Below are 18,049 nucleotides of genomic sequence, written 5' to 3'. Positions count from 1 at the left end.
CGCCTGGGTGGCTCAGTTGGTTAAGCGACTGCCTTCGGCTCAGGTCATGATCCTGGAGTCCCTGGATCGAGTCCCGCATCGGGCTCCCTGCTCAGCAAGGAGCCTGCTTCTCCCTCTAACCCTCCCCCCTCTCATGTACTCTCTCTCTCTCATTCTCGCTCTCTCAAATAAATAAATAAATCTTTAAAAAAAAAAAAAATTTTGCAAGAACCCACCTACACAGGTAACACTGTGCAGCACTTCACACACACACACACACACACACACACACACACACACACACGAGTACAAATAAAATGGGAAAATCTGTAAGACCAGTAGGTTGCATCCAGGTCAATATCGTGGTTGTGTTATTTATTCACATTAGAGTTTTGCAAAATCCTGCCACTGGGGGATACTGGGCAAAATGTGTAAGGATCTAGGAATTCTGAGTCTGAAATACCTGAATAAAAAATCTGAGTTAAAAAGTAACTTTGAACCACTGCCCTGATGGAGCTGATCTACCACATACACACTACTCAATGATCGTCATCAATGTGATAGTTCTGTTATCACAGATAAAGCAAGCCTGGCCGGGCCAGTGATGGAAGGCCTCCATGGGAATGAATGCTAGTTATTCTAGGACAGTAGGCAAGGCAAGGCAAGGCAAGGCAAGGCCTCTTCTGATGACAGAAATCCTACCATCTATTGCTCCTTCCACTTGGCCCCCTTTCTACAATTCTTGTTCTAGTCCGAGTTTCTAAATCCTTTTCAAAAAATGTGGTGGGCACTACTTTCTCAGGTCACCTCATTCCAATGCACCGACATCCTCAGAAGTTAGTAGCTTTCTTGCCAGTGAGCTCAGAAGTGACTCATTCTTCACCGCTCTAAGCTGTTAAGATGTTCCAGGCGTAATTTAAAACTCCTTACTAATACGATTCATTTAATCTCCCGGACAACTCTGAAGTTGTCACTACAATCATCCCCACGCCTGGGAAACTGAGGCACTAGGAGCCGTCTGCACAAAGCCATTTGTGCAGCAAAAGGAATGCCAGTCCTTCCCTGGGCTAATCCGAGGGCCTGTGAACTAACTGAAGTTTTGTATTTCTAGAAGTCGGTATTAGAGATTAAGTTACTTTGTGGTCCTTCCCTGACATTTTTGCCAACTACAAAATTAAAAGAATATACCTTGTTTTCGTAATAAGTATTTTTTTTTTTTTAAAGATTTCATTTGACAGAGACACAGTGAGAGAGGGAACACAAGTAGGGGGAGTGGGAGAGGGAGAAGGCTTCCCGCCGAGCAGGGAGCCCGATGCACAGCTCAATCCCAGGATCCCGGGACCATGACCTGAGCAGAAGGCAGACGCTTGAAGACTTGAGCCACCCAGGCGCCCCCGTAGTTAAGTATGTTTAATCTTTTAAATGATATACAGTCTTACGGGTCTTTAAGACTATACATAAGGGACGCCTGGGTGGCTCAGTCGGTTGAGCGTCTGCCTTCGGCTCAGGGTCCTGGGTCCTGGGATCACAATTTCAGAAACACTGTGATGTGGGAAAACATACTTTCTGATGCCTATTTCGAGAGTCAGCTGTGAGATACGACTATACAGTACCCCACTGGTCCTAATGGAAGAATTCATCATGGATGGATGAACACCAATAAAGACCTGCTGAACACCTACCCCATCCCCGCTGAGAGCCCTAAGAAACTCACCTTCAAGTTGCCTTTGGTGGTGAACGCTCGCCCACATATGTTACACACGAAAGGCTTCTCCCCCGTGTGAGTCCGCTCGTGGATCTGCAGAGCACTCGCCGAGGAGAAGTTCTTCCCGCACCGTGTGCAGCCATGCTGTTTGGCCTGTCGGCGTGGCTGGGCCACTAACAAAGGTGTCATGCCTGGGGACATGGTCGTGGGTCCACCAAATGCACCAGGGACTTCAACTTTGACATAGGTTGGCTGGGCTCGGATAAATGTTGATGGCAGGCTGCTACGACCTAGTATCCAGAGAAAAGAAACCCCAAACCTTTATCATCCCATACTCATTCTTTCTCCAACCACAAAAGAGCTTTGATGACAACTGCCCACCGAGAGCCTGGAAACAGCTTTTGGGACAATGTGTTATCTCGGAGGCAGCCTTCCTCGTTAGCACGCTGACCTGCCCAGGGAGTTAACAACTCAAATATTTACTTCGGAAATGTCACCATTTTAGTGTTAAGGTACGGGCGACACACAAACCCTGGAAATTCAAGTTCCACTGCATAGAAAGTTATCTTTAAGGGGAGCCTGGCTGGCTCAGTTGGTGGAGCTCCGTGACTCTTGATCTCAGGGTTGTGGGTTCGAGCCCCATGTTGGGTGTAGAGTTTACTTAAAAATACATACCTAATAACTATTTTAAAAAAAAAAAAGTTGTCTTTTATGCCTGGAGGGCAAGCCTCTCGGGTTCCCTCCCTCCTTGGGAGCTTTGTGCTATTACTCTGCTATCACTCAGTAAACCTCGCTTTGCTGCCACAAAAAAGAAAAAAAAAAAAAAAGTATGCCCGGACACCAGCTTTATTTCATTCTATAATACAGCTGTTCCCCCATTTCACCATTAATGACATCAACAGGCACCCCACAATTTATATGTGCACTTTACAACAGTTTAGATTCTCCTCCTCATGCCCACCCCTCCCCCCACCAAGTGTTATTCATCTGTGAACCTTACATTAGGGAGTGGGACCTCAGAATCAAGAACTATGGCTTTTCTCAGTGGCCAAAATGCAGTGCCTACTTTAACATTCTCCTACTGGATCATTTCCTTAAGATTACCCAATGTCTCCCTGGGGCTCAACCACAAAAGTTAAAAACCAACAAGTGTGCTGTCCATACCCAATTTGCATTAACCACCGTAAATAAAAGGACCTTAGTACTAGGACAGAGGTAGTTATTATTCCCCTCTACCCAGAAGTACTGAGAGGCTAACTGCCCTACAAAGGAGCTGCTTTGCATACATCATACTGTCCATTTGCCAAGTTCAACCCAGGTTCCTTTTGGATGACCTTGTGCCCAAAATGGACCTAAGTTAAATCCAAAGCTCTATCACCTTCCATCTCAGTGCGGATGTTCTCGGAGCTGTCTGCTTTGCCACCAGCATCAGGAGATCTGGACTTGCTGCTTTCTGCCTGGCTATTGGCCGGGGACAGTGCCTGGAAGGACGCAGTCTCCAAGACATCTGGACTTCGGCTTTGGTACTCCTGGTCTCCCATCACCGAGGACGAGGAGTCGTTGGTCAAGCCATCACTCTCCACCGAACCGTTTTCTCTGCTGCTCTGCCGCTGCAGGACAAGAGGAGCAGGACCCACCTTCCCCGGGGCATCTAGGGAAGCCGTCACCGCGAACCCGAGCGTGGGTGATGCCGAGTGGACGCTGGGAAGAGGCACCGGGACCTTCACGGAGCTACTGGGGGCATCCTGGGGACTGACCTCGTCAACATCGATGCTTTCGATAACATCATCGTGACAGACGGCGCCTGCGCTACCATGTTCACTGACCATCATGGACTCGGGACCCGTAAAGTCACAGGGATTCTCGGGCAGAGGCGTGTTGGGAATCTGGCCGCCCATGTGCATCCGGATATGCTGCTGCAGCAGGACCGCGTTGGTAAACTTCTTCTGGCAGATGGGGCAGGAGTGCTGTGTCTTTATGGACGTGTTGGTTCGGTGGACCCCGAGGTGCGTCTTCAGGTTGCCCTTGGTGGAGAAGGCTCGCCCACAGATCTTACACTGGAATGGTCTCTCCCCGGTGTGGGTGCGGTAATGCATTTTGAGGGAGCTCTGGCAGCTTAAGACCCGGTGGCAAATGAGACATTCGTTGGGATCGGTGGTGGCCTTGTCGATGTTCTCCACCAGCTGCTGCAATTTCAGGGTCTCTGACCCTGGCTCGGGTGTCCCACTCCCTTGGAAGCCACCAACCCTTGGGGAATTGTGGTTTGGCCCCACCCCGGATAGTAGGGATCCATCCTCACTGTCTGGAGAAGGCCCGGGCTGTAGGTCGCTGGGCAGTGGGCTGCCCATGAGGTCCTTGGGGTTAGTCCCTGAAGAAAGATTTTGAGGTAGCCCTACGTTGGGGGTCCCTGTTACAAGGACAGGTTTGCTGTCTAAAGAGAGACTCGATTCATCTACGGGGACAGGTACAGAGAGTGCATAGGGAATGCCATTGCCTGCCGCCATTTTGTCGTGGAACTCGGCAAAGAGCTGGGGGTTCGCCTTCACCTGGGGATGTCGATGAAAGTGCACCTTGAGGTTGCCCTTGGTGGTGAACCGGTGGCCACAGACAGAGCACACGAAGGGTCTCTCTCCGGTATGGGAGCGGAGGTGGATCTGCAAGGAGCTATCAGTCCCAAAAACCTTGCTACAGTACTTACACTTGTGCTTGCAGAGGACGGCCTCGTCTTTGGGTTTGACCTCCACCGGGGACACGTTCGGTGGCTTCCCCTTCCCTTTCTTGGACGGGTCTAACGCCACCGCGGAGAAAGGGCTCTGGAAGAGCACAGAGCCTGGGGCCTGAGGTAGCAAAGCACCGGGAAGGCGCGACATGACATTCGGCAGCACCCTCGTCCCATCCGGCTTCAGGGGGAAGGGCGCCAGGCCCTGGGACGCGGAGCTGCTGGTGGCGGAAGGGATGTTGGCGTGAGGTAGCTTGGCTTGTTTCAAGGCGTCCAGAGACAGGCCCTGGCTTCCGGCTTTCTGGCTGAGCAGAGCCACGGCCGCCGAGACCTGCTGGGACATGTGGCTGCCCAAGGTCTTGAGGGCGTCCGCGCCCGCCACGCCGGAGTGGAGCGCGTGGGAGGCCCACATGTTCACCTGCACGCGGATCTGCTCGGTGAGCTGGATCTGCTGCAGCTGCTGCTGCTGCAGGCACAGGATCTGCTCGAGGACCCACGGGATGCTGCCGGCGCCGGGCGAGGGGGCCAGCGGCGCATCGGCGCTCCGCTGGGTCACCGCCACCTTGGTGCCCCGCAGGGCTTGAAGGGTGACGTTAGTGTGGGCCACTTTGCCTTTGGGTAGATAGCTTAGGTCCTGGGACGTGGACGGCAGGGCGGTCTCGGCCTTCAGGTACACGACCGGCTCGGCGCCCGGCTTCTCCTTCATCTCCCCCGAGCCGCCGCCATCCTCCCGGGGACCCTCCTTGCCGCTCGGACTCAGCACAGCCCCGGCGAAGTCCTCTGAAGGCACTGGCCCCTCACTGTCGTTCATGATGAGGACGGGTGGATTTTTAGTGCAATTCTTCTTGTGTTCGAAGAACTCGGAGAAGCTGAAGAACTCCGCACAGCATTTCTCACAGACGTGCGTCTCCTCCCGCCGGGTCCTCTTTGCTGTCATTCCATCCCTGCTGGCTTCATTGCCATTCCCTGGGTGGTTCACTGGAGCACCTGGGACAAGAGAACACATGCTAAGAACTGTGCCCAAGAAGGGATGTGGGGCAACTGCTAGCGAAGAACCACAGCTCACAATACAGACGCCTTCATGACCTGTGTCCTGACAGGCAGAAGACTGTGAAAGGGAACCAGGCATCCAGAGGTCTGAATGACCGAACCACTTGTGTAGTGGGTTGAATTGTGTCCCCCCCATCCCCACCCCAAATATGTCCAAGTTCTTATAGCACCTTAATTTGGAACAGGATCTTTGCAAATCTAGTTGAGAGGGTCCCTAACCCAATGCCTGATGTTCTTCAAGAGACAGGGAAAGGAGAGATGGAATAAATAAGGCCCTATGGGGGGCTCCTGGGTGGCTCAGTCGTTAAGCATCTGCCCTCGACTCAGGTCATGATCCCAGCGTCCTGGGATCGAGCCCCGCATCGGGCTCCCTGCTCGGCGGGAAGCCTGCTTCTCCCTCTCCCACTCCCCCTGCTTGTGTTCCCTCTCTCGCTGTCTCTCTCTCTGTCAAATAAATAAAATCTTTAATAAATAAATAAGGCCCTAGGAAGGAATTACAGGGCTGTAACCAAGGACTCCTGGAAGCCACCAGAAGATAGAAAGGAGGCTTGGAACAGTTTCCTCCTCAGAGTCTCCAGAAGGAACCATCCCCGCCAACACCTCGATTTCAGATGTCTGGCCTCCAGAATCGTTAAGACTGTATTTGTTTGTTGTTGTTTTAAGATTTTATTTATTCATTTGAAACGGAGAAAGACAGAGAGCATAAGCAGGGGGAGAGGCAGAGGCAGAGGGAGAAGCAGGCTCCCCCACTGAGCTGGGATCCTGCCGCGGGGCTCGAACCCAGGACCTAGATATCATGACCTGAGCCGAAGGCAAGATGCTCAACCATCTGAGCCACCCAGGTGCCCCTAAATTTCTGTTGTTTTAAGCCATCCAATTTGTAATGGAAACCCTAGGAAATTCATACAATTTATTATTAAAATAATCCCCTTGGAGCTCTGCACCCAGAGTGAGCTTGCTAAGGCAAATGGGTCTCTGAATATAAATGACACTGGAAACCTGTTCAAATATGGCTGCTCATCCCCACCGTGAGGCCACTGAAAGCGAAACTGCGTTAAGTCACTCATTCAGGGATGCCTGGGTGGCTCAGTTGGTTAAGCGTCTGCCTTCGGCTCAGGTCATGATCCCAGGGTCCTGGGATCGAGTCCCTCATAGGGCTCTCTGCTCAGCAAAGAGCCTGCTTCTCCCACTGCCTGCCGCTCCCCCTGCTTGTGCTCTCTCTGACAAATAAATAAAATTAAAAAAAAACAAAAAACACTCATTCAGTATAACGAGTGTACCTTCCCAGTTTCGGGTGCCAACAATTTTGAGAGCAGTGCCAAATTCACTGAAAATATGGAGAACGGCATGCTGGATCCATTTACACAGGAAGGCCAAGTGGATATTCCTATAGGAATATTTTCGTATGAGACACTGACAAAAGAAAAGATTTCATGTTCAAGGAAGGCTGTGACTATGTGACTTTGATGACCTTACAGGTCATGAAAAACTAGAGAAATGTCTTACCGGTCAGGACACTTTTAAAAGGGTTAATAAGCCATTATGTAAAAAGGGAAGCCCGTGAATGGAAAGAGGGGATGGGAATGATGGGTTTCATTCTTCTCCCGGTACTTGCAACTTCTACCACTCTATAATTTATCTGAAATGAAATATACAAAATCAAACATCTTCCTACATCTGGGCAGTTACATTCCTAAAAAGGACTGGTCCATGGGTTTCTTTTGTAATTGGGTCCTATTCCATTAATGCTAGCCTGCATATTAAAATGCCCATCTTGGGGCTGTGTGGCTTTATCTGGAAGCCGGGGTCCTGAAAGCAACAAGTCGGGTGAGGAGTCTCCCTAAGCTACTTTACTGCTCTCATTTCCTATCGACTGTATGTATACTCTCCCACTAAGTCAGAGGTATACCTCAGAGCCAGCAACTCTAGGTGAATGGATCTAAACCACACAGATAATTGCACAAGTATACAAAGATCCATGTAAGAAGGGTTTTTGTTTTTGTTTACAGAAATGTTTATAGCAGAAGTAAATTTTGATTCACCCATACAGCAAAAATGGCATAACTTCTATATGCTCTGACATGGAGACAGACGTTAGGTCAAAGAAATAGGCTGCAGAACAGTATGTAAAATGTGACCACTTTTGTTTAAAATAAAACGTGTTTGAAATGTAGGGATGCATGGAAGAAAGGCCAAGAAGGATACATTTCCCTTTTAAATAAATTATTACTTTTTAAAGCAAACTAATATATTTTGCCTCTCAACTCCTTGGGTGATTACACTCCCTAAAACCATGGGGTTTTGACGGAGAAGTCCACCACAGTATGGGGGAGGAGTTGATCTTGGGAAAAAAAGTGTATTTCTCTTGAGAAGGTCTATAGATTCCAGAGTTTCAAAAAGTGGTTCTTTAGAATTTACATAAGGTGGCCTAATCTTTATGAATTTCAGATCCGGCACTATGAAGTTTTGCAAGTATGTGTGTGGGTTGGGGGTGGGCCAGGGAGAAAGAGCCAACAGCCACAAACAGGTCTGGCCTGCCAGTGTAGGGAAAGCAGGTTAGGGCTGACCCAGCACTTGCCTGTGAACAAGTTGGATACGGCTGCCTTAGCCCTCAGAATCTGCCCGAAACATGCATAATCATGACGACCTCATAAGGTAGATATGCCTGGGTTAAGTGAAGTTTTGTTTTTGTTTTTGTTTTTTAAAGATTTTATTTATTTATTTGAGAGAGAGACAATGAGAGAGAGCAAGCACATGAGAGGGGGGAGGGTCAGAGGGAGAAGCAGACTCCCTGCCGAGCAGGGAGCCCGATGCAGGACTCGATCCAAGGACTCCAGGATCATGACCTGAGCCGAAGGCAGTCGCTTAACCAACTGAGCCACCCAGGCGCCCTTAAGTGAAGTTTTTAACAAATGTGTGTCCAGTGCCTACTAATGTGCCTGACGCCATCCTGGATAGGATCTGGCGAAAGTGCAGATACTGTGGTGTTCAGTGAACATTAGTTTCTCTACACCCTCTATCTCTAATGGCTCAAATGGTTAGCGGGGCAACCAGGGCTGCTGAGAACAAGACTTACAACAACAGTCACCGAATGCCTAACTCGTTTACTAATACTTCCCACCTCCTACTGGGCACAAGACAGGGGAGCTAGGGATCCGACGACAGTGGTGAAAAGATGATCCGGCTATTCTTGTCTGTCTGCAGTTCAGACTAGGGACCTCTAGGTGCCCCATACCATACTCACCCAATCTATTAAGTATCTGCCCCATTTAGAGATGAGAAACACAAACTGAAGTACCATGACTTTCCCCAAGGCAACACAATTAAAAATTAGTCATAGATAACTTCTGAGCACTTACTATGTGCCAGGTAACAATTTATAGGTTATAATAACTTTGAGGCAAGGGGCTATTGTATTTCACAGAGAGGGAAACCAACGCACAGAGGACATCAGTTTGCCCAAAGTAATACATCTGATAAACTGCAGGGCCAATATTAAAACCCAGGCATGCAGCGCCCAGATCCTCCCTTTCTTCCTACACTTCCTACCATAATGTTTCTTCTGTTGAGACTGCAACTATCTTTCCTCTAAAAGACACCCCAGGGGGGACAGAAAAGCCTGAGGGGTCAGGGTGGCAAGGAAGGGGAAAGGGACCAGGACACATGCCACTATCTTTCTGCGACTCTGAGAAGTCACTTTATTTATTTATTTTTTTTTAAGATTTTTTATTTATTTGACAGAGGGAGACACAGCGAGAGAGGGAACACAAGCAGGGGGAGGGGGAGAGGGAGAAGCAGGCTTCCCGCTGAGCAGGGAGCCCGGATGCGGGGCTCGATCCCAGGACCCTGGGACCACGACCTGAGCCGGAGGCAGACGCTTAACGACTGAGCCACCCAGGCGCCCCAAGTCACTTTAAGAGTTAGTACACAATGCACCCTGCTACCTAACAGGTGTTCAATAGGTAAGTTCCTGATCCCAGTCGTATTTCAAGAATCCAGTTAAAAATATTTGTCAGTTCCCAGAATACAGTACCTATCCCTACACTTTCCCAAGACTCTCGGAGTGAGGTGTTGGAGGGGGTGTTACATAGCACTCTTTCTGGAAAAGCAGTTCTGGCAATTATGTGTCAAGAACTTTAAAACCGAGAACTTTTTAACAAGTGTCTCTTGGCAGAGAAATACACACTGTTGGGAGGTGCATATAAAGAGATACAGCTCCTTCCAAGCACTATCGGCAACATCAGGTTCCTGCAATTCTCCTCTGACCCTTGTTAGGAGTTTACTTTATGAAATACAAGGATACATTTCTCATATTAACAAACAGCAAAAACAAAAACAGACGCACTCTGTGGTCAAGCAGTAAGGTTCTGATTAAATAGCTCAGGGTACAGGAAAAAAAAAGGGACTACTTCGTAGCCTACAAAAATAAAGCAGATCTATGTTATTTGTGCTGCTCTAGGGGACAACTGCCTGGGATTTTATTTCAAGAGGAGGACGAGAACGGGATGTATCTCTGTGGTCCCATCTGTGTTTGTGGATAAAGATATAAATATGTACGTGGAAAAATTTCTGTCTGAAGTAAGAGAAACTAGGACTGCGCTCTAGCTCTTAGGAGTGTGGGCCTGGGGATTGAGGAAGAGAAAAATTTAAAAGTATTCACTTTTGTACTACGGTTTCTTTCTCATTAGCATGTTTAAAAACTTGTACTCCACCATTCTAACTTCTGGAAATCTCCAATAAAGCCCCTGCAAGAATGCCTATCCCACTCCAAGGGGAACCACCACCACCCTCCACAAACAAAACACATGCTATTGCACTTTAACCCATTCATCTCTTCAGCCACATAAGCAAGCGACCTCTGTCCCAATTTGCAGATGCACAAACTGAGGCTCAGAAATAATTAAGTGGCTCAAGGTAACAAACTGCTAACCCGAAAAAGAAGATCAGGGATTGTATTCTTAAGTACCATCTCGAAGGGCACTAAACTTAGTGGCCTCATTTATCGTGTTTCTTCTAGAGCAGAGTTTTTCACCCTTCTTTCCATTTCATCCTTCTATGGAGGTTTTTAAAGCTTTCTTTTCCTAACTACTGCCCCCCCCCCCGAAATTTTAATACCACAAATATACTGTATATTTTTATGCACTATGATCCTTCGGAAGGCCACAAACCACTGTAAATCAAGTCTTCCGTCCCCTCCCCCTCAAGAAATGTTCACACCACCCCCCCAAAAGAAATTAAAAAAAAAAAATGTTCACCCCCCCCTTAGGGACAATATTTCTTCATTGAAATCAGGTTCTAAACCAGCATTCTTAAACTGGAGTCCATGAAATTAGATAAGAAAAAAAAATGAGATCTTTATTTTCACTAATCTGAACTAAAATTTAGTATTTGAGGGGTGCCTGGGTGGCTCAGTCGTTAAGCAGCTGCCTTCGGCTCAGGTCATGATCCCAGGGTCCTTGGATCGAGTCCCGCATCGGGCTCCCTGCTCAACGGGAAGCCTGCTTCTCCCTCTCCCACTCCCCCTGCTTGTGTTCCTTCTCTCGCTGTGTCCCTCTGTCAAGTAAATAAATAAAATCTTAAAAAATAAATAGAATTTAGTATCTGACTTTCAGTGACAGATGTGGGAAACACACCGCAGTGCTATTTGCAGAACCTGTGACTTCGTCATCAACAGAAAGCAGATCTTTTCATATGATGTTAATGCCATTGCCTTACTGGAAATTCTGGTGGTTATCTGACCAGCTGCGCTGATCTTACTTAATGCGTTCATAAAGAAGCACATTATATCACAAATATTTTTTGGTTTTGGTAACTATATTTCTTTCTTTAAAAAAAAGATTTTATTTATTTATCTATATGACAGAGAGAGACACAGCAAGAGAGGGAACACAAACAGGGGGAGTGGGAGAGGGAGAAGCAGGCTTCCCGCTGAGCAGGGAGCCCGATGCGGGGCTCGATCCCAGGACCCTGGGATCATGACCTCAGCCGGAGGCAGATGCTTAACAACTAAGCCACCCAGGCGCCCCAATAACTATATTTCAACGCAATTTATTTCCTTGCTGTTTCTGTGCATTTTATTTTTTGCATTTAAATGCATTCTGTGGAGAAGGAATCTATGGCACAAAAAAGGTTAAGCTCCCCTGCACTAGAAGGATCTAACAGTTTCCAAGAGTGATTTACAACCTGAATACCAGCTTGCCTTCACTGTATACACAGGCTGGCCTCTTCTGTAGGTTGGATGCAAAACCAGCAACATCCCACTTGAATCTTAAAACAGCAGAAGCTCTAAATGCATGTGCAGTAAAACGTACCTTCTGCATCCAGACCACCATGGGCAAATACCGAAGCCCTATTTGCCCGAGAGTAAGAGGACTGGGTTATGAACAATTGTCTGCTCCGCTTAAGTTAACCCTTCCCAAAAAGAAAAAAGCAGAGTTCAGAGATTACCCAGCAACTAGTTCTTCCATCTTTCCACCCCACCCCCACTCCGAATTTTAGGAATGTTATCTCTCAGCATCTAGTTATCCAATAAGTTGGAAGAATGCAGTAAACCCAGCAGGGGTCTTAGATTCAATCACTGCCAAATGGATAGAAAATACTCTTACTATTGTATAGAAGAAAGGCTCATCTACTAGAAGCCAATCAAACTCTGGAGCCTCCAAAATGCTTAAAAAATAAAACCTGTATAATCTTGAGAAAAGCATTATGATTCAAGCTTATTTCCCCTCCCCCATTTCTATATTAAAAGAACCACAATGAGTAGATTAAAGTATACAATATCTTCGACCCTCCCCCACCCACAGGATAATTGCTTACCAAAAAACAAAAGGGATGGCCTTTGAACCAGTTGAAAGAAAAGTGTCCATTTTACGAGTTTAATTTTACATCTCAATTCAGCAATCCCAGAAACACTTAAGTAACAAGGCTTTAACTCAATTCAGAGATAGCAAATTAAAGCTATAATTAAGTTCTACTTAATTAAGAGCTAAAAACTTGTTCGGAACAGTCTTGGATCAAAATTCAGAGACTCTGCTGAGAAGGAAAAACGGTAAAAGAATCAAAGAAGGCTATAACAGCTGTTAATGTGTCTGAGTTCTGCTATTTACATTAAGAGATAGGTCCCATTTTCCCTCAACTGGAGTTCATCTTTTAAGCAAACTTGTAAACTCCACGTAGGCAGGGGCTTTTGTTTTCTCCTTCTACAGAGTTCCCCCGCCACCCCCCCCCCCAACAAAGACTGACAGTCATGAAATTCATTTGAAAAAAAAGGATGGGGTAACTGGAGATGCAGTGCTTGTCTGAATTTAGTCTTTGAAAATGGTTTAGATGCTTTCCTTAAAGAATCAAAAGTACAACAGTTAAGGGTTGATGAAAGAGGGAACTTGTTGAACTCTTCCCCATGATTTTTCCAGGGCAGCAAGGCTCAGAGCATGAAATGCAAACACTGCTTTATTTCCAACTCTCCTCCCCAAAGACCCCTTAATCTAAAGTCCGAAAAGGCACATCTCAAACCTTAAAAGGGAGGTGAGATTGTCAAACTCGACCAGCTAAACACTCATCAGGGCTCCTTCATCAAAGGAACTGATGGAAAATCCCATCTCATAACCAACCAAAGTCAGATCATGAGAAACAGCTCCTTGGGTTCGGAGCATGGCTAAAATCAACCATGAGCAAGCCATTTCAACTCGGAGCTGTTTACTCTAAAATGAGTACAAATGAGAATTAAAGATAATGTACTTGAGGTCCCCAGCCTCGTTAGTAGGCTACAGTTAAAAACTGCAGAATCATCTCAATGAGCAGTTCAGAACTGTCTTGAAACAAGAAGTAAATAAAATTGAAAACACTGTTATTTTGAACAAAATTGATTACTAATCACATTCCCAGCACACAGTGGGTCTTCTGCAGTTGAAATGATCTGAGCAGGACTCTTTACCTCCACTGATAAAGGAAAAATCCAAAAGCTCAGAGAAATCGAGCAGGTCTCAAGGTTACACAGCTGAAAGTCATACAACCAGATTGGAATGCACATCTCTAAAACCTTACCAAAACACTAACTTCATTTAAAAAGAGGAAGTGCTAACTGCATCTCCTGCCTCCCAAGATGGCTCCCCAACTCCCCACCCATGAGGAAGCTAGGGGAGGCTGAAATGACCAAGTACCGACTTGTACAATTTATTTTTAACGGAACAAAAGGGGCTCCGGGCAAGCTGGAGCCCCTTTCCCTATCGGAAACGAAGATCGAAACACAGAAAGTCGGCCTGCAACATTCAAGCTACTATCAACGAGATTTCCCTCTGTCCCGCAATTAAAATAGGAACTTCCAAGGGCCCTCTTGCTAAACCCTTACCGCTAGCGGAGGTCATTTCAGTTTAGAAACTGGGGCTAGGCAGTTGTTTGAAACTTGGGGATCTTAATCGTTGATGGTTGTAATCCAGTTTAGCACAAAGGGCATTCGAAACTCTTTTGAGAAAATGCTAATTTTCCCCGTATGTAGCGTGAGACCACTGCCCACCTGCAGATGTTTTGATCTGCTAATTGATCCCCAAACTCCATTTTCCTCTCAAGAACTGCATTCTTTACAAGTGGATCTCAAATCGGTTTTGCAAAATAGGACTGGGCCAATCTTAGTTTTTAAAAATTACACATATCTATGTATCTGTCGGTCTATACAGATCTACACAGATCTATAGATCCATGTCTCTACACAGCTACATATATATTAACACAGAGATAGGTACATACATACCAGGCTGCTCAAATGCAAAATGCAGCCATTAAAATGTATACTGCTTGAGGAAAACTACCTTCTGTCTCATGGTGGCAACTGGAGATTCTGCAAACACATTCTAGAATCGAGGAACTCTTTTCAAGAATTCCAAAGACTTGGCAAAGAATCCCAAGTACAGTCAGGGCTCGCGCCATCAACTGGCTTAAGTCCCCAGGGGCGCCCATCCTTTGGCCCAGCCCGGCGCTCTCCATCCCCACCCCCCAACCCGTCCCACCCATCAGGTGCGAGCCGGTACCTGTGAGCGGACCCGCCTCTCAGCAAAGCGTGCGGCTCCAGGCTGGGCCTCCAGGGGGCGCCCGCGCGCAACTCGGCGGTCCGCTCTAACCCCAGCGCTCAATAGCGAACCCACCCCCCTCCCAAATCGTGGAGGGAGCGCACAGTCAGACCTGAGATCCTAAGCCGAGCTCGGGTTAACTGATTGCAAACTCCAACCAGCGTTAATTTAAGAAGCCACCCTGTAACGAGCTCCCCGCAAAGGTGCCAAACACCACCAAAAGCACCACTTGCGTGCGCCCACCAAAAATGAAGGGGGTAGGAGAACGGGGAGGTCAGAGCAGAACCAGGGGAGGGGTCAGAGCCCGGAGCTCGCCCCTCCTCTTGGGAGGAAGCGGGCGGGCGGAGGGTTAACCCTTTTGTTCCAGGTGGGCCAGGCGACGAAGCCTCTCCATGCTCTCCCCCCACCTGCCCCCCCCCCCACCGGAGGCACAAAGAGAGTCCATCCTCCTGGGACCTCGGGTGCCCGCAGCCCTGACCATCAGACGCCCCGAAAACGCACAGCCGCCCCTGGTCAAGCCGATCTCTTTAATCTGCCCTGGAAAAAGATGTTACTTGCGGGGGGTGGGGGGCAGAATAGAGATTTACATTAACCTATTATAAATTTGGGAAACATACTACGTTCCCTCCCCGAAAAAAAGGGGGAGGTAGCCAAAAAGCGCAGCCTTCCCATCGGAGTTGGGAGTTGTGGCTTAGAATGTCTGGGATTACAGTGCACACCCCCATCAGCGGCTGAGAAATTAGAAAGCAGGCGGGGAGAAGAGGGGAAACGACCCACAAGGCCAAGAGGAGGTTAACAACGCCCCCTCCCCCCATGCGTAGCTGAAAACTTATCAGGCGACAATTTGGCGGGCCAGGACCGAGGGGAGATAGTGGGAAATCGACTCGCTCCTACACCCTCCTCGGTCAAGTGACTAGGAGAAGGGGAGTTTGTCCGGCCGCTCCCGGCGGGGCGAGGGTTCCGAACGCCTCCCGACCCCGGAGACGCTCGCCGCGGAAGCGTGGGGCGGGTCAGCCCCGGGAGCTCGCCCTGGCCGCGACCGCCCAGCCCTGGCCCGACCTCTCCCCTCTGGCCCCCGAGGCACGCTTCTGGAAAGCCGGACACCCCAGGAAAGCCCCGCAAAATTCCAGGCGGGTGCACCCCACAGGGGTTGCAGCGCGCCCGCGACCCCGGCCCCGGGGGGCCTGCACCCCTCCGCTTCGCCGCGGTTATTTTTAGGAAGTCGGAAATCAAAGATGGCTGGAGGTCAGGCCCCGAAAGGTTAGGGCGAAGATCGCAGGCGGCAAAGCCCGGGGAGAAGCCAAAACCCTAAAGAAATTTTTTTAAAAAGGGAAATACTGTGCCCTTCTCCCCCATCTCTTCGGGCCCTCCAATCCCCTCAGAGCGGGTGGCCCGCACCCCAGCTCCCGGAGGTGGGGAGAGGTCGCGCCCCCTCCCCCCGCTTGGCCCGGGAGGGGCGCGTGCAACAGATCGCCCTCCCCCCCGGGGGGTCTTCCAGGGGTGCGCCCCTTCTCCAGCCTCCTAGAAGAGCCCCCAAGGGGTGAGGGAAAAGGTGGGGACCCCCGGGGTCTTTCTTTTAAAAGCGGCGCCAGGGAGGGAGGAGGGGAACCTAAGTTACAAGGGGGGGGGAGGTTACTGGCGAGGGGAGTGGAACCAATTAAGAGGGGCAAGGGACGAGAAGGGAACCTTTCAGGAATGAGGGGCAGAGAGGGTGGGGGTCAATCTTACAACAAGAGGAGCGAGACCTGGGGGTGAAACTTACACAAGAGAGGGAAGCGGTAAAGTGTAAAATTAACAAGGGCGGGGGTGGGGGGTGGGAACGAGGGTGCCTTCTCTAGAGCTGAGCCCCCAGATCTTGGTTCCAGAATCTGCGCCAGAAGCCGCTAGCTGCCCGAAGCTCGCGCCTTCGAGGGTCCAGCGAACGTCCGGGAAACTGCCCGCCCCCGGCGCGCGCCCCCAGCCCCACTCACCCGGCTCCCCCGCCGCCGGCGCCGCTGGGGCCGCATCTGCAAACTCCGGGGCCGGCTGCTGCGGCTGCTGCTCGCCCTGGTCCTCCTCCGAGTTGATGTGCTGGGGTTTCGCCTGCTTGCGCCTCGACATGGTGCGAGCATCGGGCCGCCCGGAGAGCCGCGGTTATTTGCCCACTCCGCCACAAATTCCTGGAGTTAGGAAATTTACCCCCCTTCGGCCGGAACGCGCATGTCCCAGTAATTATTATTATCAATAATGCATTGCGATTTATCATGAGCCCTGACAGCTGATTGGCCTGGGTCCAAGACCTCAGAGATCATTTAAATAAGCCCTCATTGATCAGGGAGGGGCGAGGCATTCTGGGCTTTGTAGTCCGGCCCTGCATGCGACAAAGGCGTGTTCATCGGGGGAGCGCAACTAATTAGCATCCGGGCTCAGATTGGCTGGATCGTGCACGAAATCAGAGGGGGACCCATCCTCGCTCCAGCTATCTGAGTCCTTGGAGAGAAGAATAAAAATAATTGTGTGCTTATTAAAAATTAGGAGCGTCCGTAGAAGTTTTGGAACGAGCGTATCTGGTAGTGTGCTCCAAAATTTACTTTTGTAAGGTTGATATCCGCGCAAGCCGGGGTTGGAAGGTCTTTTCAGTGGAATAGTTTGGCACAATTTTCACATCTACCCAAAAAACCAGCAAACAAAAAACTGAGATGTGACACATGTCTCCTTCCATCTTATTTTTGATTGAAATGTTTAAGTGGAATTTCGAGATGCCTGAAGAATAGTGAAAATGGTGGTTTATTCAACCTTCCCAATCCATCTCACCTCTTAAAGTGGCCTTGGAATTTCCAAAATTTCAGATTATCCTCTCACCATGATTTATTTCCTTTAAATGCTAAATAATAGCCCCAGGGTTCATATTCACAAGGACTGGTTTGTTGTTACAATGCGACCGTGGTTTTTGGTTTGGGGGCTTATTTTTACTCTAAAATGACTGGATACTAAATACAGAAAAGGCAGATTAAAGGCCAGTATAGTCAAAGATAGTATCAAAACAGCAAGCAATTGCATTTTTTCCTCCACAAGCCATAAATGTCTGATAACATCATATTTTATTGCTGAGACAGTGCTCTTGTATCTCCCATGGAATAGTAGTGAGTACTGTCAGAGTAACTGGGTGTCACTAAACTAATCATTGTTGGAATTTTTTGCAATACGGACTTCATTATGGAAAAGAGGTATAGTTCAAAGTGACTGCATCATCCTGACATGGGGATACCTGGCATTTTCTAAAATTGTGTGTGTGTGATATTACATGTATCGATACACTGATACAGTAAATCTCTATATTTAATTCCACTAACTGCCTTGCCTAATGTAAATGGCTCAATAAATGTTGACTAAATGATGAAATTTTCAGCCTTCTAAGTCTTTGGTGTTTCCGTGATGCCTCTGGGCCTGCCTCTTTATTTGGCATTTACTTCATTGTAAGAGAACTGTAAACCATCCACATTTGTGCCTTGCATTTTCTCGATTAGTTATATATCAAGTTCCCAGCTTGTAAGA

General features: G+C 48.5%; 1 protein-coding gene across 2 annotated transcripts in view; it reads right to left on the bottom strand.

The window, feature by feature from the left end:
• SALL4 (spalt like transcription factor 4) overlaps positions 1–17,361 on the bottom strand; it is a 19,826-nt gene extending 2,465 nt beyond the window's left edge. Inside the window, exons 1-3 of one of the 2 annotated variants that reach the window (XM_006733638.3) lie at positions 16,486–17,361; positions 3,063–5,390; positions 1,694–1,974 (exon numbers count right to left, since the gene is read on the bottom strand). In XM_006733638.3, the coding sequence (XP_006733701.1) occupies positions 1,694–1,974; positions 3,063–5,390; positions 16,486–16,615 (2,739 nt within the window). In that variant the 5' untranslated portion in view covers positions 16,616–17,361. Of the gene's footprint in view, positions 1–1,693; positions 1,975–3,062; positions 5,846–16,485 lie in introns of those variants that run through there. The other variant, XM_081832575.1, reaches the window with a different exon arrangement.
• Positions 17,362–18,049: the final 688 nt, after the last annotated feature.

The sequence above is a fragment of the Leptonychotes weddellii genome, chromosome 10 (assembly GCF_054177405.1).
Source record: "Leptonychotes weddellii isolate Sample4059 chromosome 10, ASM5417740v2, whole genome shotgun sequence".
NCBI classification, from domain to species: domain Eukaryota; kingdom Metazoa; phylum Chordata; class Mammalia; order Carnivora; family Phocidae; genus Leptonychotes; species Leptonychotes weddellii.
Note: the sequence above shows the minus strand (reverse complement) of the source record. Positions and strands in the feature narration are given on the sequence as shown.